Source organism: Triticum aestivum, chromosome 1A, assembly GCF_018294505.1.
Source record: "Triticum aestivum cultivar Chinese Spring chromosome 1A, IWGSC CS RefSeq v2.1, whole genome shotgun sequence".
Lineage (NCBI taxonomy): Eukaryota > Viridiplantae > Streptophyta > Magnoliopsida > Poales > Poaceae > Triticum > Triticum aestivum.
In genome coordinates, this window is record NC_057794.1 from 502,458,341 (window position 1) to 502,475,950 (window position 17,610).

The 17,610-nt window shown below is 45.2% G+C and overlaps 1 protein-coding gene across 1 annotated transcript; it reads left to right on the forward strand.

Moving 5' to 3' along the window:
- Window positions 1–4,197: 4,197 nt before the first annotated feature.
- Window positions 4,198–14,628, forward strand: LOC123060757 (uncharacterized). The gene is made up of 7 exons (XM_044483596.1): window positions 4,198–4,716; window positions 5,135–5,549; window positions 5,642–5,892; window positions 7,170–7,224; window positions 11,077–11,108; window positions 13,449–13,863; window positions 13,961–14,628. The coding sequence occupies exons 1-7, from the start codon at window positions 4,558–4,560 to the stop codon at window positions 14,470–14,472; spliced, it is 1,839 nt and encodes a 612-aa protein (XP_044339531.1). The 5' UTR covers window positions 4,198–4,557; the 3' UTR covers window positions 14,473–14,628.
- Window positions 14,629–17,610: the final 2,982 nt, after the last annotated feature.

The following is a 17,610-nucleotide window of genomic DNA, read 5'->3' on the forward strand; positions in this document are numbered from 1 at the left end:
TTATTTTTCCTAGTCATGCAACCATTTATGCTTTCCATTAGCTATAACTCTTTTTCGGGATGTTGCTTTCCATTAGCTTTAGATGTTTTTTAGCAACTACTCCCTCCGTCCGAAAAAGCTTGTCCCTCAAATAGATGTATCTAGCACCAAGTTAGTGCTAGATACATCCATTTAAGAAATAAGGTTGGGACAAGTTTTTTCGGACGAAGGGAGTATTTATGTTTTTTAGCAAGGTTTTGGCATCCGCGCGTCGGACATCATCTTATTTCGTAAAATATAATATGCTTGATAAACGTGTAGCACTTGATTATAATTATCTTTTTGCTTATATACAATTTCTTATATCGCATTTTCCTTTTCTTTGAGTGTATATTGTGGAAACTATTATGTCGGTGCAGATCTTTGGAACATGGCGGCCAATGCACCCGAATTGGAAAATCAATTAAAAAAATAAAGATTCAAAACTTTCTGAAACTTATTTAACTAACATGACCTAGCATAATACTCATGTAAAAAGTTTCACGGGAAAATGACTGTCGCGGTATCCTCAGCAATAAAAAACCACAAGTCCAAAAAATATGAATAGTAACTCTTATATAGTAAGTATCAGTTTTGTTTTTTGGGAGATTTACATTTTCCCCCTAACTTTGTCCGGACCTCATTTTTATAAGATGAGGTCGGGACAAAGTTAAGGGGGGAAATGGAATTGGCCCTTGTTTTTTCCCCTGTCCAGGACACCACGCTTACACGTGCAATGCACATCTTGCATTTATTTTTGAGAAACTTGCCCAATGTAAGTATTCTTTTTTTAGGCTATTTAGCAAGTATTGCCAAGGTAGAGTATGGAAGCCCAGCCTCATGACACGGAGAAGAATTTGCAAATTCTGTCTTGGGCTTAGCACGTCCTCCAATCTGCAACATGGACCAAGATGTATCACGTATTGGGCCTCTTTTCTGGAAAGTGGGCGATGGTTCCAGAACACCGTGGAGGTTACGTTCTACTGTTCATCACGAATCCCATTGCTGTCAGCCGTTAGATTTAGCACACCAACGGTTATGATTGATGCTCCAGATCCAATTCAAAACTGGTACACTATATAGTAAATGTAGATATAGATATAGATATAGCTATAGATATATAAATAAGTAAATTAAATTTTAAAATATAGATTTATAATATTTTCAAAAATATAGAGTAAACTACTCCAGTAATTTAAACAACGAAAAAATGAAACAAATGAAGAAGCAGTGAAGGAAAACGAACAAACCTCCCGGAAGCCCCTTAAGGCGCGAGCGATTTATGTCTTGCGAGGTGCGAGATGGAGGTCAGTCTCGCCGGTGCCGAGCACGCTACTAGGCCAGTCCATGACTGTAGTAGCGATGCGGGTTTTTTTTTATGTGGTTTTCATCTTCTTCCTTTTCACATTTCTCAAAAAAAACTTCTTCCTTTTTACTGTTTGTGCCTTATTTATCAGATTTTCTTTCGATTTTTATTTATTTTCCTTTAGATTTTATTTCCTCGGTTTTCTTTTTTTTCTTTATTGTTCTTTTTCTCAGCATATTTCTACATTTTTGGTACACATTGTATATTTTTCGTATGCATTAGAAACATTTTCTACTCACATCTACCATTTTCCAAATACATAATTAACATTTTCTTTCAATTATACGTATTTTTTTAGGGAAAATTATGTGAGCTTTATTCAACAAAAGCATTCTTGGGGCAGTCTGCAAGAAGACTACTCACCAAGAATGAGGGTGTAGAGTCTAGGCAACTGTCGGTTACCAAAAGTGAGCAAACACGCTTAACACACAGATGGGCCGGCAAGTTGGTAAAAAGCTAGAGATAGCTCTCCAATTTCATCAAGGATCGGTGCCACGACAGAACGATCTGTGTGACGAGAATTCTATAAGTTCACCAATACCATGCAGTCTGTCTCCAAAATCACATGTGTGAGACCTCTTAATTTGGCGAATATGACTCCTTCCCAGAGAGCTAGCGTCTCCATAATCAACGGGTCTGTCACCCTGTCATGTGGTTTGCACCACGAGCCCAGCAGATGAGTAGCCGAGCGCGCAACACCTCCTTTACCACACATAACATCGATGGCTCCATCACAGTTGATCTTTGCCATTCCATGCTCAGGAGGACGCCACCCATAACTTGGTAATATAGAAGCATGTTGTCTCGGCAGCTCAAGCAGCGCTAAGTCTTCCCTGATCTTCCTCACAACATTCCCAGGGTCAAGCTGCTGTTGATCATGGACCCCATCTGTTTCGAGAGTGCCAGATGGCCCACATCATTGTTATGATTTTTGCTCTTTCATCATCCAAAAACCTGCTATCACATATGATGCCCTGAGACCAAGTATCCGGGTGCAGGCGTGGTAGATGAAAGTCGAACAAAGCTTCAGCTTTTGCCCAGAAGCGTTTTGCATGTGAACAATGGATCAGTATGTGCATCCAATCCTCACTCATTGCGAGGCATTCGTTGCAGTGATCCAACTCTTTGGTGTGCCACCTTTTCAGAGTTTCTTCGGCTGGCAGTATCTTGTTAAGAACACGCCACCAAAAAACTCGTACTTTTGGTATAACCTTGAGCTTCCATAGAGAATTCCATAGTTGTCGTTCGGTCTGTGAGGTTCCCGTATCCGTCCCTTCCTCTCGAGCCAACTGCTCTTTATGAGTCACAAGAGCACGGTACGCTGATTTGACAGAATAATTCCTTGTTGAACCGAAGGCCCAAGCCTGAAAATCCTCTCCATCACCATTGCGTAACAAAATGTTCTCAGTATTGCTTTAGCATCTGGTGCCAGAAAAGTTTACAAACCAAATCATGTTGCCACGTCCAGCTCTCCTGATCAATCAACTCGTTCACAAGCTGGAGTGTCGTGTTCTCTGGTTTAAATATAGGGGTCATCTAGATAGTGTTCAGGATCCACTTGTCTTGCCAAATGGAGATCGTGGTTCCATCCCCAACCTGCTTAATCAAGCCTAACTTCATAGCCTCTCGGCCGGCCACAATTGCTCTCCAAATAGGTGACGCCGTTTTTGGAACCGTTGCAGCCATGAACTCCGAGTTAGGAAAATATCTACTCTTCATAACCCGAGAACATAACGTATCGAGATGCAGCATAAACCTCCACCCGTGCTTCCCCAACAAAGCAATATTGAATGCCTCGAGGTCACGGAATCCCACTTGGGAGAAGCTTGTGCTGCCTTGCTAGTTTATCCACCTGGGAGAAGTCGCCAACCACGGCACCGACCACGTCTGGAGATATGTCGCCAATGATTCGCCGCCGGAGTTTGCATCCACGGCCGCCAGGAGAGTCGCCAGCTAGGGCTAGGAACGAGCTTGGGGGAGGGTGAGTGATGGGGAACGGGGGAGCTGGTCAAGACGCTTTGACCTGGTCCTACCGAGCGGCACCACTAACGGATGCCTGCCATGCGGCGCAGCCCGTCGGCCAGACAGGTGGGTCACTCCTATCAAAAACTAGTTTTAAACCCTTGAAACAGTCATCAGCCAAACTTGATAGTTTTTAGTCACGAAATTAAAAAACTCAGTAGTTTTCGGTCTTTTTTTTTAAAAAAAATGATAGTTTTGTGGGACGGCAACCCCTAAAGTAGGACGCCGCCCAATACAAAGTCACCTCAGTTCACATGATCGATCTCAAGCTTGCATGACTCCAATCATCATGAACGAGCTCTAGTAACCGAAAAGAAAAATCAGCGGCAGAGCAGAGGACCACATGAGCATATCAACGTGGAAAACGACCGCTCATTTCAGATCGCCAATTGCTTTTCTAACATGCACGTGATCGCCACGTACGGCTGCACTGCACAGTCCTATCCACAGAGAGAGCAGTGTACCCATCGATACGGGTCAGATCTTTGTCCCCTTCCCAATCACATTGCCCACGCCTATCCATCTCACTCTGGCCCCTCATTATCAGGATGAGGTACGCCGCTGATCAGAGTCACCCATTGCTCTTCTCAAGGCGCCAGAGCAGAGCCCTCCAAACGAAACCAAATATCTTTGATCGGCTACCAAATTGATCCACAGAATTGCAACCTGCAAGTGAAGCAACTCGACTGTCAGCGAAGCAATCCGACTACAGGAGGTCTGATCTGATCTCCTTATCTTAGGATACTGCAACTAGTTTCACTTTGGCAAAACATATGGATACTTCAAGATGCAGAGAGCTATCAGCCTATCACCCATTAATTCCAGCCCCTTCTAGCGACGGTTTTCGACGAAACCGTGTGCTTCAACGTGGACAATGACATTGTACTGGCCAACTAGACGTGGCTGACAGACCAGATTTCATTATCCAAAAGTAATCAAGCAGAGTGAGAGACAAGATTTATGAGTAATGAAACAAGGCATTCAACGGGTGATGCGGTTTAAGAGGGCAATGGCATGTTACCATGTGCATAAGAATAATGTTTCCCAGAGGCCGGTGGCATGCCGCTGTGGAACCAAGGATAACTACCACAGTACGTTTTGGGGGCTGCTGAGTCATAAAGCCGAAGAGCACATGCTGCGTCCTTCCTCTCATGGTTGGGGCTTATTACTCGGAGACGAACAAGACAAAGGGCAAGAAGGTTTCTTGCAAGATCCACAAGAAGGCACCACTCCACTCCATTCCCCACAGGCGAGAGAGAGCCAGAGATTGGGATAGAGCTGAAGGCATGGAGGGCAAGCGCACCGACCAGGTACGTTCTGGTACCTCAAGATTTCAACCAGGATTTAGAATCTTTCTAGATACTCCCTCCGTTCCAAATTACTCGTCGTGGTTTTAGTCCAATTGGACTAAAACCACGACGAGTAATTTGGAACGGAGGGAGTAGAAGCTAGAACAGGCAGAGTGCGAAAAAGCTGAGTTATTCAGCCATATATGAACTTCCTAATTCCTGTTTCTTGTGGTCACATCCAAGAAATCTGCAATCAGATGACACTAACTGGTTTCTGCTGTCTCTGGATCGATTATGCGATCAGATACATGTACTAGATACTACTCCCTCCATTCCAAAATACTTGTCGTGGTTTTAGTTCAAATTAAAAGTAAAAGGAACAAGAAATTTCAATTTATCCTCACCTGAATTCCTGTCTTGTTCATCTGCTGCTCCAAAGGCAAAGCTCAGCACGATGCACTCAAAGGTGATCTGCTGTAAGCTCTACATCTCTGAAAGCCAAAATGCGGCTGTTGTCGATGCCATCAGCCGCATAGGCCAGAAAGACCCTGAGGTGGTTCTACTCAACAAGTTCGAGGATGAGTACTACAACCGTGTCCGCTACACGCTTGTCTCCTATATTAACAGTGAAAGCGCAACTGGTGAAGCTGTATTTAGCCCAATCAGGAAGGTGCTGCTGGCGATGATCGAGGCTGCATTTTCAGCCATAAACCTCGAAGTGCACTGTGGAACTCATCCAAGGATCGGTGTCGTCGATGACATTTCATTCCACCCCTTGACTCAAGCGGCCACAATGGAGGATGCTGCTCAGCTGGCTAAGCTGGTAGCCTCTGACATTGGCAATGGCTTGCAAGGTGAGTCCTCCGACAATATCTTCATTGACAAGATCTTCTATAATTAGCAAATGAGATCATACGCTATGTAAATGTTTTGATTCTGTATGCAGTTCCAGTGTTCCTATATGCGGCAGCACACCCCACCGGCAAGAGCGTCAGTGCAGTCCGGCGTGAGCTCGGCTACTTCCGGCCAAACCACAAGGGTGTCCAATGGGCAGGCCCGGTGCTCCCTGACACTCTATCGATGAAGCCGGATGTGGGCCCAGTACACGTTCCTCATGAAAGAGGCGCCACCATGGTCGGAGCTCAACCTTTGGTCGAGAGCTACAATGTGCCGATATTCTGCAAGGATGTCCCGACCGTGAGAAGAATCACCCGGAGGGTAACTGGACGGAGCGGAGGGCTCCCTTCAGTACAGGCACTTGCGCTTTTCCATGGCGACAATTGCACGGAGATCGCATGCTTTTTGCTGGATCCAGACCACGTCGGCGCCGATCGGGTTCAATGGCTGGTGGAGCAGATTGCAGAAGAGCAAGGGCTTGAAGTTGACAAGGGCTATTTCACCGACCTGTCAAAGCATATGATGCTAGAAAGGTACTCCGAGATGGTTTCTGCAGCTGACTGACCTGTTGAATTTCGTGCCGACACTCTTGTAATCATGCATGCCTGCACTTCCATGTATGCTGCTGTTTAAACTGTGGCACCAACTTGGACTCCGGACCGACCAATTCCGAAATTTTGTATATACTTAGTTATATCTGCACTAGAGGTGGTTCTCTGGAAACTTCGCCGCAGTAATTGGCGCATAACAGGTCTCATCACTGAATGAGAATGTTGTTTTCAGTAATTAAAGTCTGGCAACTTGGCAAGGCAGTATTCCTTAATGCCAACTGACAAAATGCTTTTCGGGGGTGGAGGGGGTGGGGGGCACACATTTTTGCGTAGAATTTTGGAACAGAAAAGATTAGAGGGTAAAAATTATTATATAAATATATGTGAAAATATGAATAATTTAAGTTATTTTGTCTCAGTTTGTACCATGCACTACAATATATTTAGAATGCTGCTGTAGGAGGGGGCACTTCAAAGTTCAAATAGCCATCAAATATCTTTGTGTAAGTCAGCTTGCAGGAGATTTACAAGTCCTTTTGCAGATTCCATAAGATTGAAGGAAGATAAGGAAAACATTAAAAAGATGGTGAGTAAAAATTATGGACAATGAAGCAAAGTAGGGAAATGAGCGAGTACTGGATTCAGCATTTGGACAGTAGCATAAATCTATAATCTTGGGTACCATATGGTAGGGAAGACCGGAGGCGGAGGAAAGAACCATCATGCTTTAGATAGACCTTTTGCGGCAGCATGTACCTGTCAAATGGGTAATCAAGCATCCTCACGTGATCATCTAAATTCACATAATGAGCAATTGTGGCAGTTGTACTAGCAACATCAACAGCAATGGACAAAAACCGCACTAAGAATCTACGGATGAAAAGGAAGGGCATATCAAAAACTCCAAAGTTTCTTAAAGATAGACCATGTAAGTAGATTCAATATCTTTATCGGGAAAAAGATGTAGATTCAATTACTGAGAAAAGAATAATACAAATAAATGAGCGATTAACTTCAATGTTGGAGGTGGAGGCGGAGTGCGCGCCACTGGAGGCCAATGGCGTCCGTGCGCCAGGCGGCGGTGAGGAGCACGGCAAGGCAGACAGAGTGACCGCGAAAGGAAAGGCCCCAAAACGCGCGGTGGGCTGGCAGCCGGCCCACGAATGGTTTTCTGGTTCCTTTTTTATTTCCGATTAAAAATATATTTAATGTAAAAAATATTTTATTTTTTAGAAATTTTGAGATATTCATATATCAATTAATTTTACTTTTTAAAAATATTCGTAGTATTTTGGAAATGATCGTAAATTATTAAAAAAACATAAAGTAGACCCCCCCCCCCCCCCTCCAAAAAGAACCAGAGAAGAATGCCCAAGAAAACATAACAAACTGATCTTCAGCTCGTGTCTAGTGGTCCACCGAAGAATTGGAGATTCCACACGAGAGCTCACGAGACACAGGTTTTTTTTAGAAAGGTCGCACTTCATTATTTGAAGTTTACAAAAATTGGACATAATGGGTCATGGGGCTGGCCTAGCCAAATATGACGCCCGTGATCGAATGAATGAGAGAATTTAGCTAGCAAATGTGCTTCATAATTTGGTGTTCTTCTCTACTTCTCTACTATTATTAAACAAGAAAGCATATTCATGGCTAACTCCACCCATTTTAGGCTACACATAACAACACAGAGAAATTATAGCCCCTCGATCAGATCACTTCATTTGATCTAACCATTCAGATTACACTAACCCTCAGTTAAAACTGCGTTTAGCAATTAACGGTGGTGGACGATACTCTGTCGAGCGAAGGAAATTTACCACGCCACGCTCAGTTCGCAAAGAAATAAAACTATCTCGATCTGGATCATGTTTGTCCATCATTTTCCACGTGACACCCCAACCGCACCGCCTCCCCACGCGAGGGTGTCGGACCTGCACTTCCTCGGGCTCCACCGCGACAACCACTGCGGATCCATCTGGATCTAGGTGAAGCGGAGAACGTATCGCTGTCAGGTACATGGCCTCCTCACTAGGGTTTCAAAAATTGGGTGGCGGCCGAGGAGGCGAGACTCTCCGGGAGGGACGATGGAAGGCAACCGGGAGGGGACGCGCATAACGACCCGGAAAACATCCGCCCTCACCCGCTTGGCGAAGGACAGGGCAATAGCTGCTTCCGGGATGTGATGATCCCTCTGCCCCGTTCGCCTCCTCACCACCCCAACGCTCGCCATCACAGGGTTGCCCCCCTCATGCTTGGCCCTCAACTCTGCCAACAGGGAGGTAAATAGGATTTGTGAGTTCCTTTTTTGTTTTTGTTGATTGTAATGTTAAATATGGCTCCTGATTGAATACAGACTTTATTACTAGACAAGAGACTAGATCAAAAGTGATTGTTCTCAGTAATCTTCAAGGAATTAGCACAAGGGAAGAAAAACTTATTTGTCCACGTCAGCGAGACGCCGTCAAAAGTGACCGTTGACATTTTGTATATATCTTTTGCCACCGAATACAGGAGTCACCTCGGTTCACATGACCGATCATCAAATCATCACGAACGAGCTCTAGTAACCGAAAAGAAAAACCAGCGGCAGAGCAGATGGCTACATGAGCATATCAACGTGGAAAACGATGGCTCATTTCAGATCACAAATGCTTTTCTAAGGCCATGTTTGCTTTAGCTTTTATCGACGGATTCCGCTGCCACGCAGCAGAATCTGAACCAAAGGGCGAACCCAGCAGAATTCGATTCCAGAAATCCGCTGCCAAAATCTGAATTAAAAGTGGAAGCAGCCCAGGACGTGCTTTCCAAAATTTGATTCCGCTTCGGGCCAAAATCTAAAAAAGCTGTATCAGCTGGTTTGCCAAATGACCTACATATTTTTCACATCAGATTTTCCATAACTGTTTTTTTCACAGCTGTTTTTTCACAGCTGCTTTTAGAAATCCACAGCCGAACGCCTAAGATCCACGTGACCGCCGCTTACGGCCGCACAGTCCTATCCAGAGAGCAGTGTACCCATCGATACAGGTCAGATGTTTGTCCCGTTTCCCATCAGCGACCTATCTCACTTTGCCTCCTCATGATCAGGACGACGTACGCCGCTGATCAGAGTCACGGATTGCTCTTCTCGAGACGTCAGAGCATGCAGAGCCCTCCGGACGAAATATCTTGGATCGGTTACGAAATTGATACACAGAATGCAACCTGCAAAGCAGCAATTCGACCATATATATATTTCTTTTATTTTTAACAGAGATATTTCATTTATTTAGCAACAGCGTACATGTACAATTGTGCAGTTAAGCACAGTAGAAAGAGCAGCTACAACTGCATTGAGGCAGGCTTCATTGCCTACTCCTAAGCATCTGAACCTGTAAGGTGTATTCTGAATTTTGAGAGCAAGCTTGGCATGATGATGAGCACGAAAATTATAGCCTCTGTTTTTTTCCCGAAAAGGTGGCCTCTGTTAATGTGGTAGAGCCTTGTGATATCAAACGCCGAGGAACCTGTAATATGTGCGAGCTGAGGTCTGATTGTCCAATGACCTGGATCTGAGATGAGGTCTTGAGAAACTACAGCTGACGCCAATGTCGCACAGTCTGTTAGGAAAGTGGCATGTTGAAGATGGAGTAGCTGCGCAATCTGGGAAGCAAGCATCATGCTGAATGCTTCAGCCTTCAGCCTGGATGGCCGACGCCAGTGGTGGCCAAGTGGCTGATATGCACAGCTGAGAGCAGCTTCTATCACCTGCAAACTGGATAAAAACTCCTATTCCTGCAATTGCCGGTCCCCCTTTAGGTCCTAGAGTCCAGGAAGCATCTGAAAATACTATGGGACCTGTAATGTTGGTCAGATCCATGATTGTTTTTCCTGGAGATGGCAGCACACTGTGAGTAAGAACAGCTCCTCTTTGCCCTGCGCTGCTAGCCTGAGACGTATTTGTTGCCTCCAAATTTGCACCTTGCATGATTGCTGCTGCCGCTGCATGTACCTGAGGAGTGTGGAATTTCCTGCAAAAACGTGCGTCGTTCCGAAATTTCCAAATGCACCACAGAAAAGTATAAAGTGATGTTATATTTATTTGTGGGTGATTGGAAGTAATCAAAGCTTCGATCATATTTGGAACTGAGTGATTGTGATGGGCTAATAATTCATATACCAAGCTGCTTTAGCAAAAGGACATAAAAGGAAGAGATGCATTTCATTTCCAAGATTTCCACAAGTAGAACAACTTTCACTGATATACTTAGAATACTTACCTGCCCTTTACCTGTAGCTAGTGCGTTGCGATGAAACCTCCATGCAAAAGTCTGGTATCAGTCCAGCTATTCGACTGTAGGAGGCCCGATCTCCTTTATCTTAAGAGGGATAGTGCAGGACGGCCATGAGCACACCACACACACTCAGGTCCAACAAGGTTCAGTTATTTGGCAAAATATATGGACATTTCAAGATGCAGAGAGCTATCATGCCATTAATTCCAGTCCCTTCTCGTGACGGTTTTCAACGAACAACGTGGACAATGACATTGCACTGGCCAACTAGATGTGGTTACCAAACAAGATTTCATTATCCAAAACCAAAAGTGATGAAGTACAGTGAGAGACAAGGTTTGTGAGTGATGAATCAAGAGATTCAACGGTGACAAGGTTCCGTGTGCATAAGAAAAATGGTTTTCCAGAGGCCGGTGGCATGCTGCTGTGGTGGAACCAAAGATAATTATGCAAGTATATGTAGGGGGGTGCTGAGTCATAAAGCTGATCGAAGAGCACATGCTCCGTCCTTGCTCTCATGGTTGGGGCTCACTCAGAGACGAACAAGACAAGGACAAAAAGGTTTCTTGCAAGCAACTTTTTGATTCATAAGAAGGCATTGCTCTACCACTCCACTCCATTCCCCACCGGCGAGAGAGACTCAGATTGAGGTAGAGCGGAAGGCATGGAGGGCAAGCGCACCGACCAGGTATGTTCTGGTACCCAGACCCCCCCTCCAGTTCCTCAAGATTTGAACCAGGATTTTTAGTTTAGATAGAAGCTAGAACAGACAGAGTGCGAAAAACTTGAGTTATTCAGCCATATATGAACTTTCTAAATTCTAATTCCTGTTTCTTGTGGTCACATGAAAAGAAAATCTGCTGAGATTCTCATACAGATGCTAAAACTAGCTGATTTCTGCTGTCTCTGGATCGATTGCGCAATCAGATACATGTTCTAGATACTACTCCCTCCATCCCATAATATAAGAGTGTTTTTGACACTAGTGTAGTGTCAAAAACGCTTTTTTATTATGGGACAGAGGGAGTAGGAATTAAGCCATCCAGTACTATATCAAAGTAAAAAGAACAAGAAATTTCAATTTATCCTCACCTGAATCCCTGCCCTGTTCAATTTATACCAAAGTACAAGATGGCGAAGAAGGCCGCAAAGCGAGCTGTTGGTGAAGCAAGGGGTCGGGCATATGAGGACCTCTACCAACGGTTAGGCACGAAGGAAGGTGAAAGGGACATCTATAAGATGGCTAAGATCCGGGAGAGGAAGACGAGGGATATTGGCCAAGTCAAATGCATCAAGGACGGAGCAGGCCAACTCTTGGTGAAGGACGAAGAGATTAAGCATAGATGGCGGGAGTACTTCGACAAGCTGTTCAATGGGGAGAATGAGAGTTCTACCATTGAACTGAATGACTCCTTTGATGAGACCAGCATGCGTTTTGTGCGGCGCGTCCAGGAGTCTGAGGTGAAGGAGGCTTTAAAAAGGATGAAAGGAGGCAAGGCGATGGGCCCTGATTGTATCCCCATTGAGGTGTGGAAAGGTCTCGGGGACATAGCGATAGTATGGCTAACCAAGCTTCTCAACCTCATTTTTCGGGCAAACAAGATGCCAGAAGAATGGAGACGGAGTATTTTAGTACCAATCTTCAAGAACAAGGGGGATGTTCAGAGTTGTACTAATTACCGTGGAATTAAGCTGATGAGCCATACAATGAAGCTATGGGAGAGAGTCATTGAGCACCGCTTAAGAAGAATGACAAGCGTGACCAAAAATCAGTTTGGTTTCATGCCTGGGAGGTCGACCATGGAAGCCATTTTCTTGGTACGACAACTTATGGAGAGATATAGGGAGCATAAGAAGGACTTGCATATGGTGTTCATTGACTTGGAGAAGGCCTATGATAAGATACCGCGGAATGTCATGTGGTGGGCCTTGGAGAAACACAAAGTCCCAGCAAAGTACATTACCCTCATCAAGGACATGTACAATAATGTTGTGACAAGTGTTCGAACAAGTGATGTCGACACCGATGACTTCCCGATTAAGATAGGACTGCATCAGGGGTCAGCTTTGAGCCCTTATCTTTTTGCATTGGTGATGGATGAGGTCACAAGGGGTATACAAGGAGATATCCCATGGTGTATGCTCTTTGCGGATGATGTGGTGCTAGTTGACGATAGTCGGACAGGGGTAAATAGGAAGTTAGAGTTATGGAGACAAACCTTGGAATCGAAAGGGTTTAGGCTTAGTAGAACTAAAACCGAGTACATGATGTGCGGTTTCAGTACTACTAGCTGTGAGGAGGAGGAGGTTAGCCTTGATGGCCAGGTGGTACCTCGGAAGGACACCTTTCGGTATTTGGGATCAATGTTGCAGGAGGATGGGGGTATTGATGAAGATGTGAACCATCGAATCAAAGCCGGATGGATGAAGTGGCGCCAAGCTTCTGGCATTCTCTGTGACAAGAGAGAGCCACAAAAGCTAAAAGGCAAGTTCTACAGGACGGCGGTTCGACCCGCAATGTTGTATGGCGCGGAGTGTTGGCCGACTAAAAGGCGACATGTTCAACAGTTAGGTGTGGCGGAGATGCGTATGTTGAGATGGATGTGTGGCCACACGAGGAAGGATCGAGTCCGGAATGATGATATACGAGATAGAGTTGGGGTAGCACCAATTGAGGAGAAGCTTGTCCAACATCGTTTGAGATGGTTTGGGCATATTCAGCGCAGGCCTCCAGAAGCTCCAGTGCATAGCGGACGGCTAAAGCGTGCGGAGAATGTCAAGAGAGGGCGGGGTCGACCGATTTTGACATGGGAGGAGTCCGTTAAGAGAGACCTGAAGGATTGGAGTATCGACAAAGAGCTAGCTATGGACAGGGGTGCGTGGAAGCTTGCTATCCATGTGCCAGAGCCATGAGTTGGTTGCGAGATCTTATGGGTTTCATCTCTAGCCTATCCCAACTTGTTTGGGGAGTAAAGGCTTTGTTGTTGTTGTTGTTGTTGAATCCCTGCCCTGTTCATCTGCTCCAAAGGCAAAGCTCAGCACGATGCACCCAAAGGTTATCTGCTGCAAGCTCTACATCTCTGAAAGCCAAAATGGGGCTGTTGTCGATTCCATCAGCCGCATAGGCCAGAAAGACCCTGAGGTGGTTTTGCTCAGCAAGTTCGAGGACGAGTACTACAACCGTGTCCGCTACACGCTCGTCTCCTACATCACCAGCGAAAGCTCAACCGGTGAAGCTGTATTTAGCCCAATCAGGAAGGTGTTGCTGGCGATGATCGAGGCTGCATTTTCAGCCATAAATCTCGAAGTGCACAGTGGAACTCATCCAAGGATTGGTGTCGTCGATGACATGTCGTTCCATCCCCTGAGTCAAGCAGCCACCATGGAGGATGCTGCACAGCTGGCTAAGCTGGTGGCCTCTGACATTGGAAATGGCTTGCAAGGTAGTGTTCTTCACCAAGATTTTCTTCTGTCAGTAACAAATGAGATGATACACTGTATACATATTCTGACCCTCTTCCCTCCCTGTTCATAATGCAGTTCCGGTGTTCCTCTACGCGGCAGCACACCCCACCAGCAAGAGCGTCAGTGCAATACGGCGTGAGCTCGGCTACTACCGACCAAATCACAAGGGTGTCCAATGGGCAGGCCAGGTGCTCCCTGATACTCTACCAGTGAAGCCGGATGTGGGCCCAGCTCAGGTTTCTCGTGAGAGAGGAGCCACCATGGTCGGAGCTAAACCTTTCGTCGAGAGCTACAATGTGCCAATATTCTGCAAGGATCTCCCGACCGTGAGAAGGATCACCCAAAGGGTGACCGGACGGAGCGGAGGGTTCCCGACGGTGCAGGCGCTTGCTCTCTTCCATGGAGACAATTGCATGGAGATCGCGTGCCTGCTGGACCCAGATCATGTCGGAGCCGATCAGGTTCAGTGGCTGGTGGAGCAGATTGCAGAAGAGCAAGGGCTTGAGGTCGACAAGGGTTACTTCACCGACCTGTCCAAGGACATGATGCTGGAAAGGTACTTCGAGATTGTTTCTGCAGCAGATTGACATGTGCATAATTTTCTTATTGTGATCAGACATGTCTGAACTTCCGTGTATGCTGCTGTTTAAACTGTGGCACCAACTGGACCCCAGACCGACCAATTCCAACATTTTGTATATACTTAATAAAATTTGCAGTGAAGATGGTCTATGGAAACTTCACCACAGTAATTGGCGCATAACAGGTCTCACTGAATGAGAACGTTGTTTTCAGTAATTAAAATCTGGCAACTTGGCAAGGCAGCATTCCTTAATGCCAACTGACAAAATACTTTTTTGGGGGTGGGGGCACACATTTTTTTCGTAGAAATTTGGAACAGAAAAGATTAGAGGGCAAAAGATTAATATATAAATATATGTGAAAATATGAATATTTTAATTTATGCTGTCTCAGTTTGTACCGTGCACTACAATATATACTATTTAGAATACAGCTATAGAAGGGGGCACTTCAAAGTTCAAATAGCAGTCAAGTATCTTTGTGTAAGTCAGCTTGCAGGAGATTTACAAATCCTTTTGCAGATTCCATGAGATTGAAGGAAGATAAGGAAAACATTAAAAAGATGATGAGAGAAAATTATGGACTATGAAGATAGGCAACTGAACGAGTTGGGTACCATATATGGTAGGAAAGACGGGAGGAGGAGGAAAGAACCGTCACACTTTAGATAGACCTTTTGCAGCAGCATGTACCTGTCAAATGGGTAATTGAGCATTCTCACATGATCATCTAAATTCACATAATGAGCAATTGTGGCAGTTCCACTAGCGACATCAACAGCAATGGCAGCACTAGATTCAACAAATACCCCACTAGAAATCTAAGCATGAAAAAGAATGGCGTGTCTAAAACTCCAAAGTTTCTGAAGATAGACCAGGTAAGAAGATAGATTCAATATCTTTACCGGAAAGAAAGTAGATTCAATATACTGAGAAAGGAATAATACAAATATATGGGCGATTAATTGTTATAGCTGCTAATCAATGTTCAATGTTGGAATAACAGGCCATAAAAAAACACTTGGACTATAAGCCAGCAAGCAGTACTCTTGCATTGTTCAGTGTTCATGTACCACATTCTTCTACATTTTAGTTGAAATTCGAGGCAATGTCAGCACGGATTTGTGCTTGCAACTAACAAGCAGGACGACAAACAATCTAGCATCAACCCCATACTCCAAAGTAGCTAACTGATTTTGCGGGTTGTGATCTGGGAGGAAGCCCATCAGATCTCGAACCCAACAGGGCATTTGGATCCAAGCATCAGACGAACTGACCAGAACTTGGATACAAAAAGAGACGGTGCTTGGATTTACCAGCAGATTGGAACCGCGCGTGGCATGGGGAGGCGCTTCTCTTCCCCTGTTCGGCATCGCCGGTAAACCTAGGATATGGCGGTCGCCAAATCAGTAAAGAATGAACAGCAAGACAGTGTGTGGCATCAGATTGAAACGGGGCTCAGGTTGAAACCGAGCTGGAAGAGAGTAGAGACAGAAGCTCCCCTCGCTCCTCGGCACACGCTCGGCTGTTTTTTTTATGGGAAGTGCCAGGTGAGCCAGGGCGCTTCCGCCGCTGGTGGAGGTGTAGGCGGAGGCGGAGTGCGTGCCGCTGGAGGTCAGCGGCATGCCCAATGGCCGACGGCGTCCGTGCGCCGAACGGCGGCGAGGAGCACGGGAAGGCAGACAGAGTTTTTTTTTAGGCTAGAAGGCAGACAGAGTGCGCACCGCGAAAGGGAAGGCCCCAAAACGCGCGGTGGGCCGGCGGCCGGCCCACATAGCGTTTCTGCACCTCCGGGAACGTGGTGGGACGAATGGTTTTCTGGTTCCGTTTCTTTTATTTCCAATAAATGTTATATTTAAATGAAAAAAATATTTAACAAGTTCAGGAATTTTGAGATATCCATATAGAAATAAATTTTAATTTTTTTAAAAAAAATCGCGGTATTTTGAAAATGCTCATGAATTTTTAAAAGTTCGCGGTATTTTGAAAATGCTCGTGAATTTTTAAAAGTGAAAGAAGAAAAAAAAGATAAGAAAAACATAAAGTAGAAACCCCCAAAACCTAGAGAAAAATGTTCTTCAGCTCGCGTCTAGTGGTCCGGCAAAGAATTGGAGATTCCACACAAGAGGTTACGAGAGTCGCTCTTTTTGTTTTTTTAGAAAGGCCACACTTTATTATTCAAAATCTACAAAAATTATGAAGCATAATGGGTCATGGGGCTGGCCAGCCAAATATGGCGTCCCTGACCTAATGAATGAGAGAATTTTGCTAGCAAATATGCTTCATAATTTGATGCTCTTCCTCAAAACGGAACATGCAATTGTGCTCTATGCTCTTTGCTTGATCTTAGCTATGATTTGGCCATAGTTCCCACAGCTCCCCTTGGGAATGTCATCCGAAGCTTGTTTCAAGTCTGTAGCAATCAATATATTGTGGAGGAGAAGAAGATCATATGCAAGGCACAAACTTCCTACATGCAATCGCTTCTAGGGATGCGCACAGCACATCGCTTGGCTCGCAAAACTACACGGTGGCAACACAAATTAATTGTGCCAATTAAACCAAGCATCATCTATGCATGATTCATCAACTTACTCAAAGCATGAAGTTGGTTTCTATCAGCAGCGCTCCCTAAACTCTTCAATCAAGTATGTAGTAAGACAAAGTAATCAGTACTTGTGCAAGATAATTGTCGACACACGAACACGTCACGTGTACTCTCAACGCCGGGGGTGATGCACCATAGCTCACGTCGAAGGAGATTCGACCGACAGCGCGATACGCAAGACAGTCGGCGGGCGCTTTTGTAGACCCAAAGCCCCGCTTACCCGAGAGGGACCCCGTCAGGGCTCGCGGCGGCTATGGGCTGCTCCAGGTCGATTCGCTCGTTCCTAGAGCCTCGTGGATCCACGGCTCTTCAGCATGAAGAACTAGCGAAGAACGAAAAGAAAGATACAAGGGAGAGATAAAAAGTAGATGAACACGAAAAAGTAGTAGATGTGTTTGTTCGATTGTGTGTGGTTTCAATCGGCCGTCACCCCTAACATATATAAGAGGCGGCTGGACTTCCCGTACAAGCAAATGATCCATCTAGGCTTTCCTTCCAAGAAAATTGGATCAATTCACGTCCTACAGTTCTAGTTT

What these genes read in the sequence shown, in the direction of transcription:
- LOC123060757 (XM_044483596.1), top strand. Translation starts at nt 4,558, where the DNA reads ATGGTTGGGGCTTATTACTCGGAGACGAACAAGACAAAGGGCAAGAAG. An exon ending in CATTGGCAATGGCTTGCAAG is followed by an intron (nt 5,550 to 5,641) that starts GTGAGTCCTCCG and finishes TTCTGTATGCAG; the next exon opens with TTCCAGTGTTCCTATATGCG. An exon ending in CATTGGAAATGGCTTGCAAG is followed by an intron (nt 13,864 to 13,960) that starts GTAGTGTTCTTC and finishes TTCATAATGCAG; the next exon opens with TTCCGGTGTTCCTCTACGCG.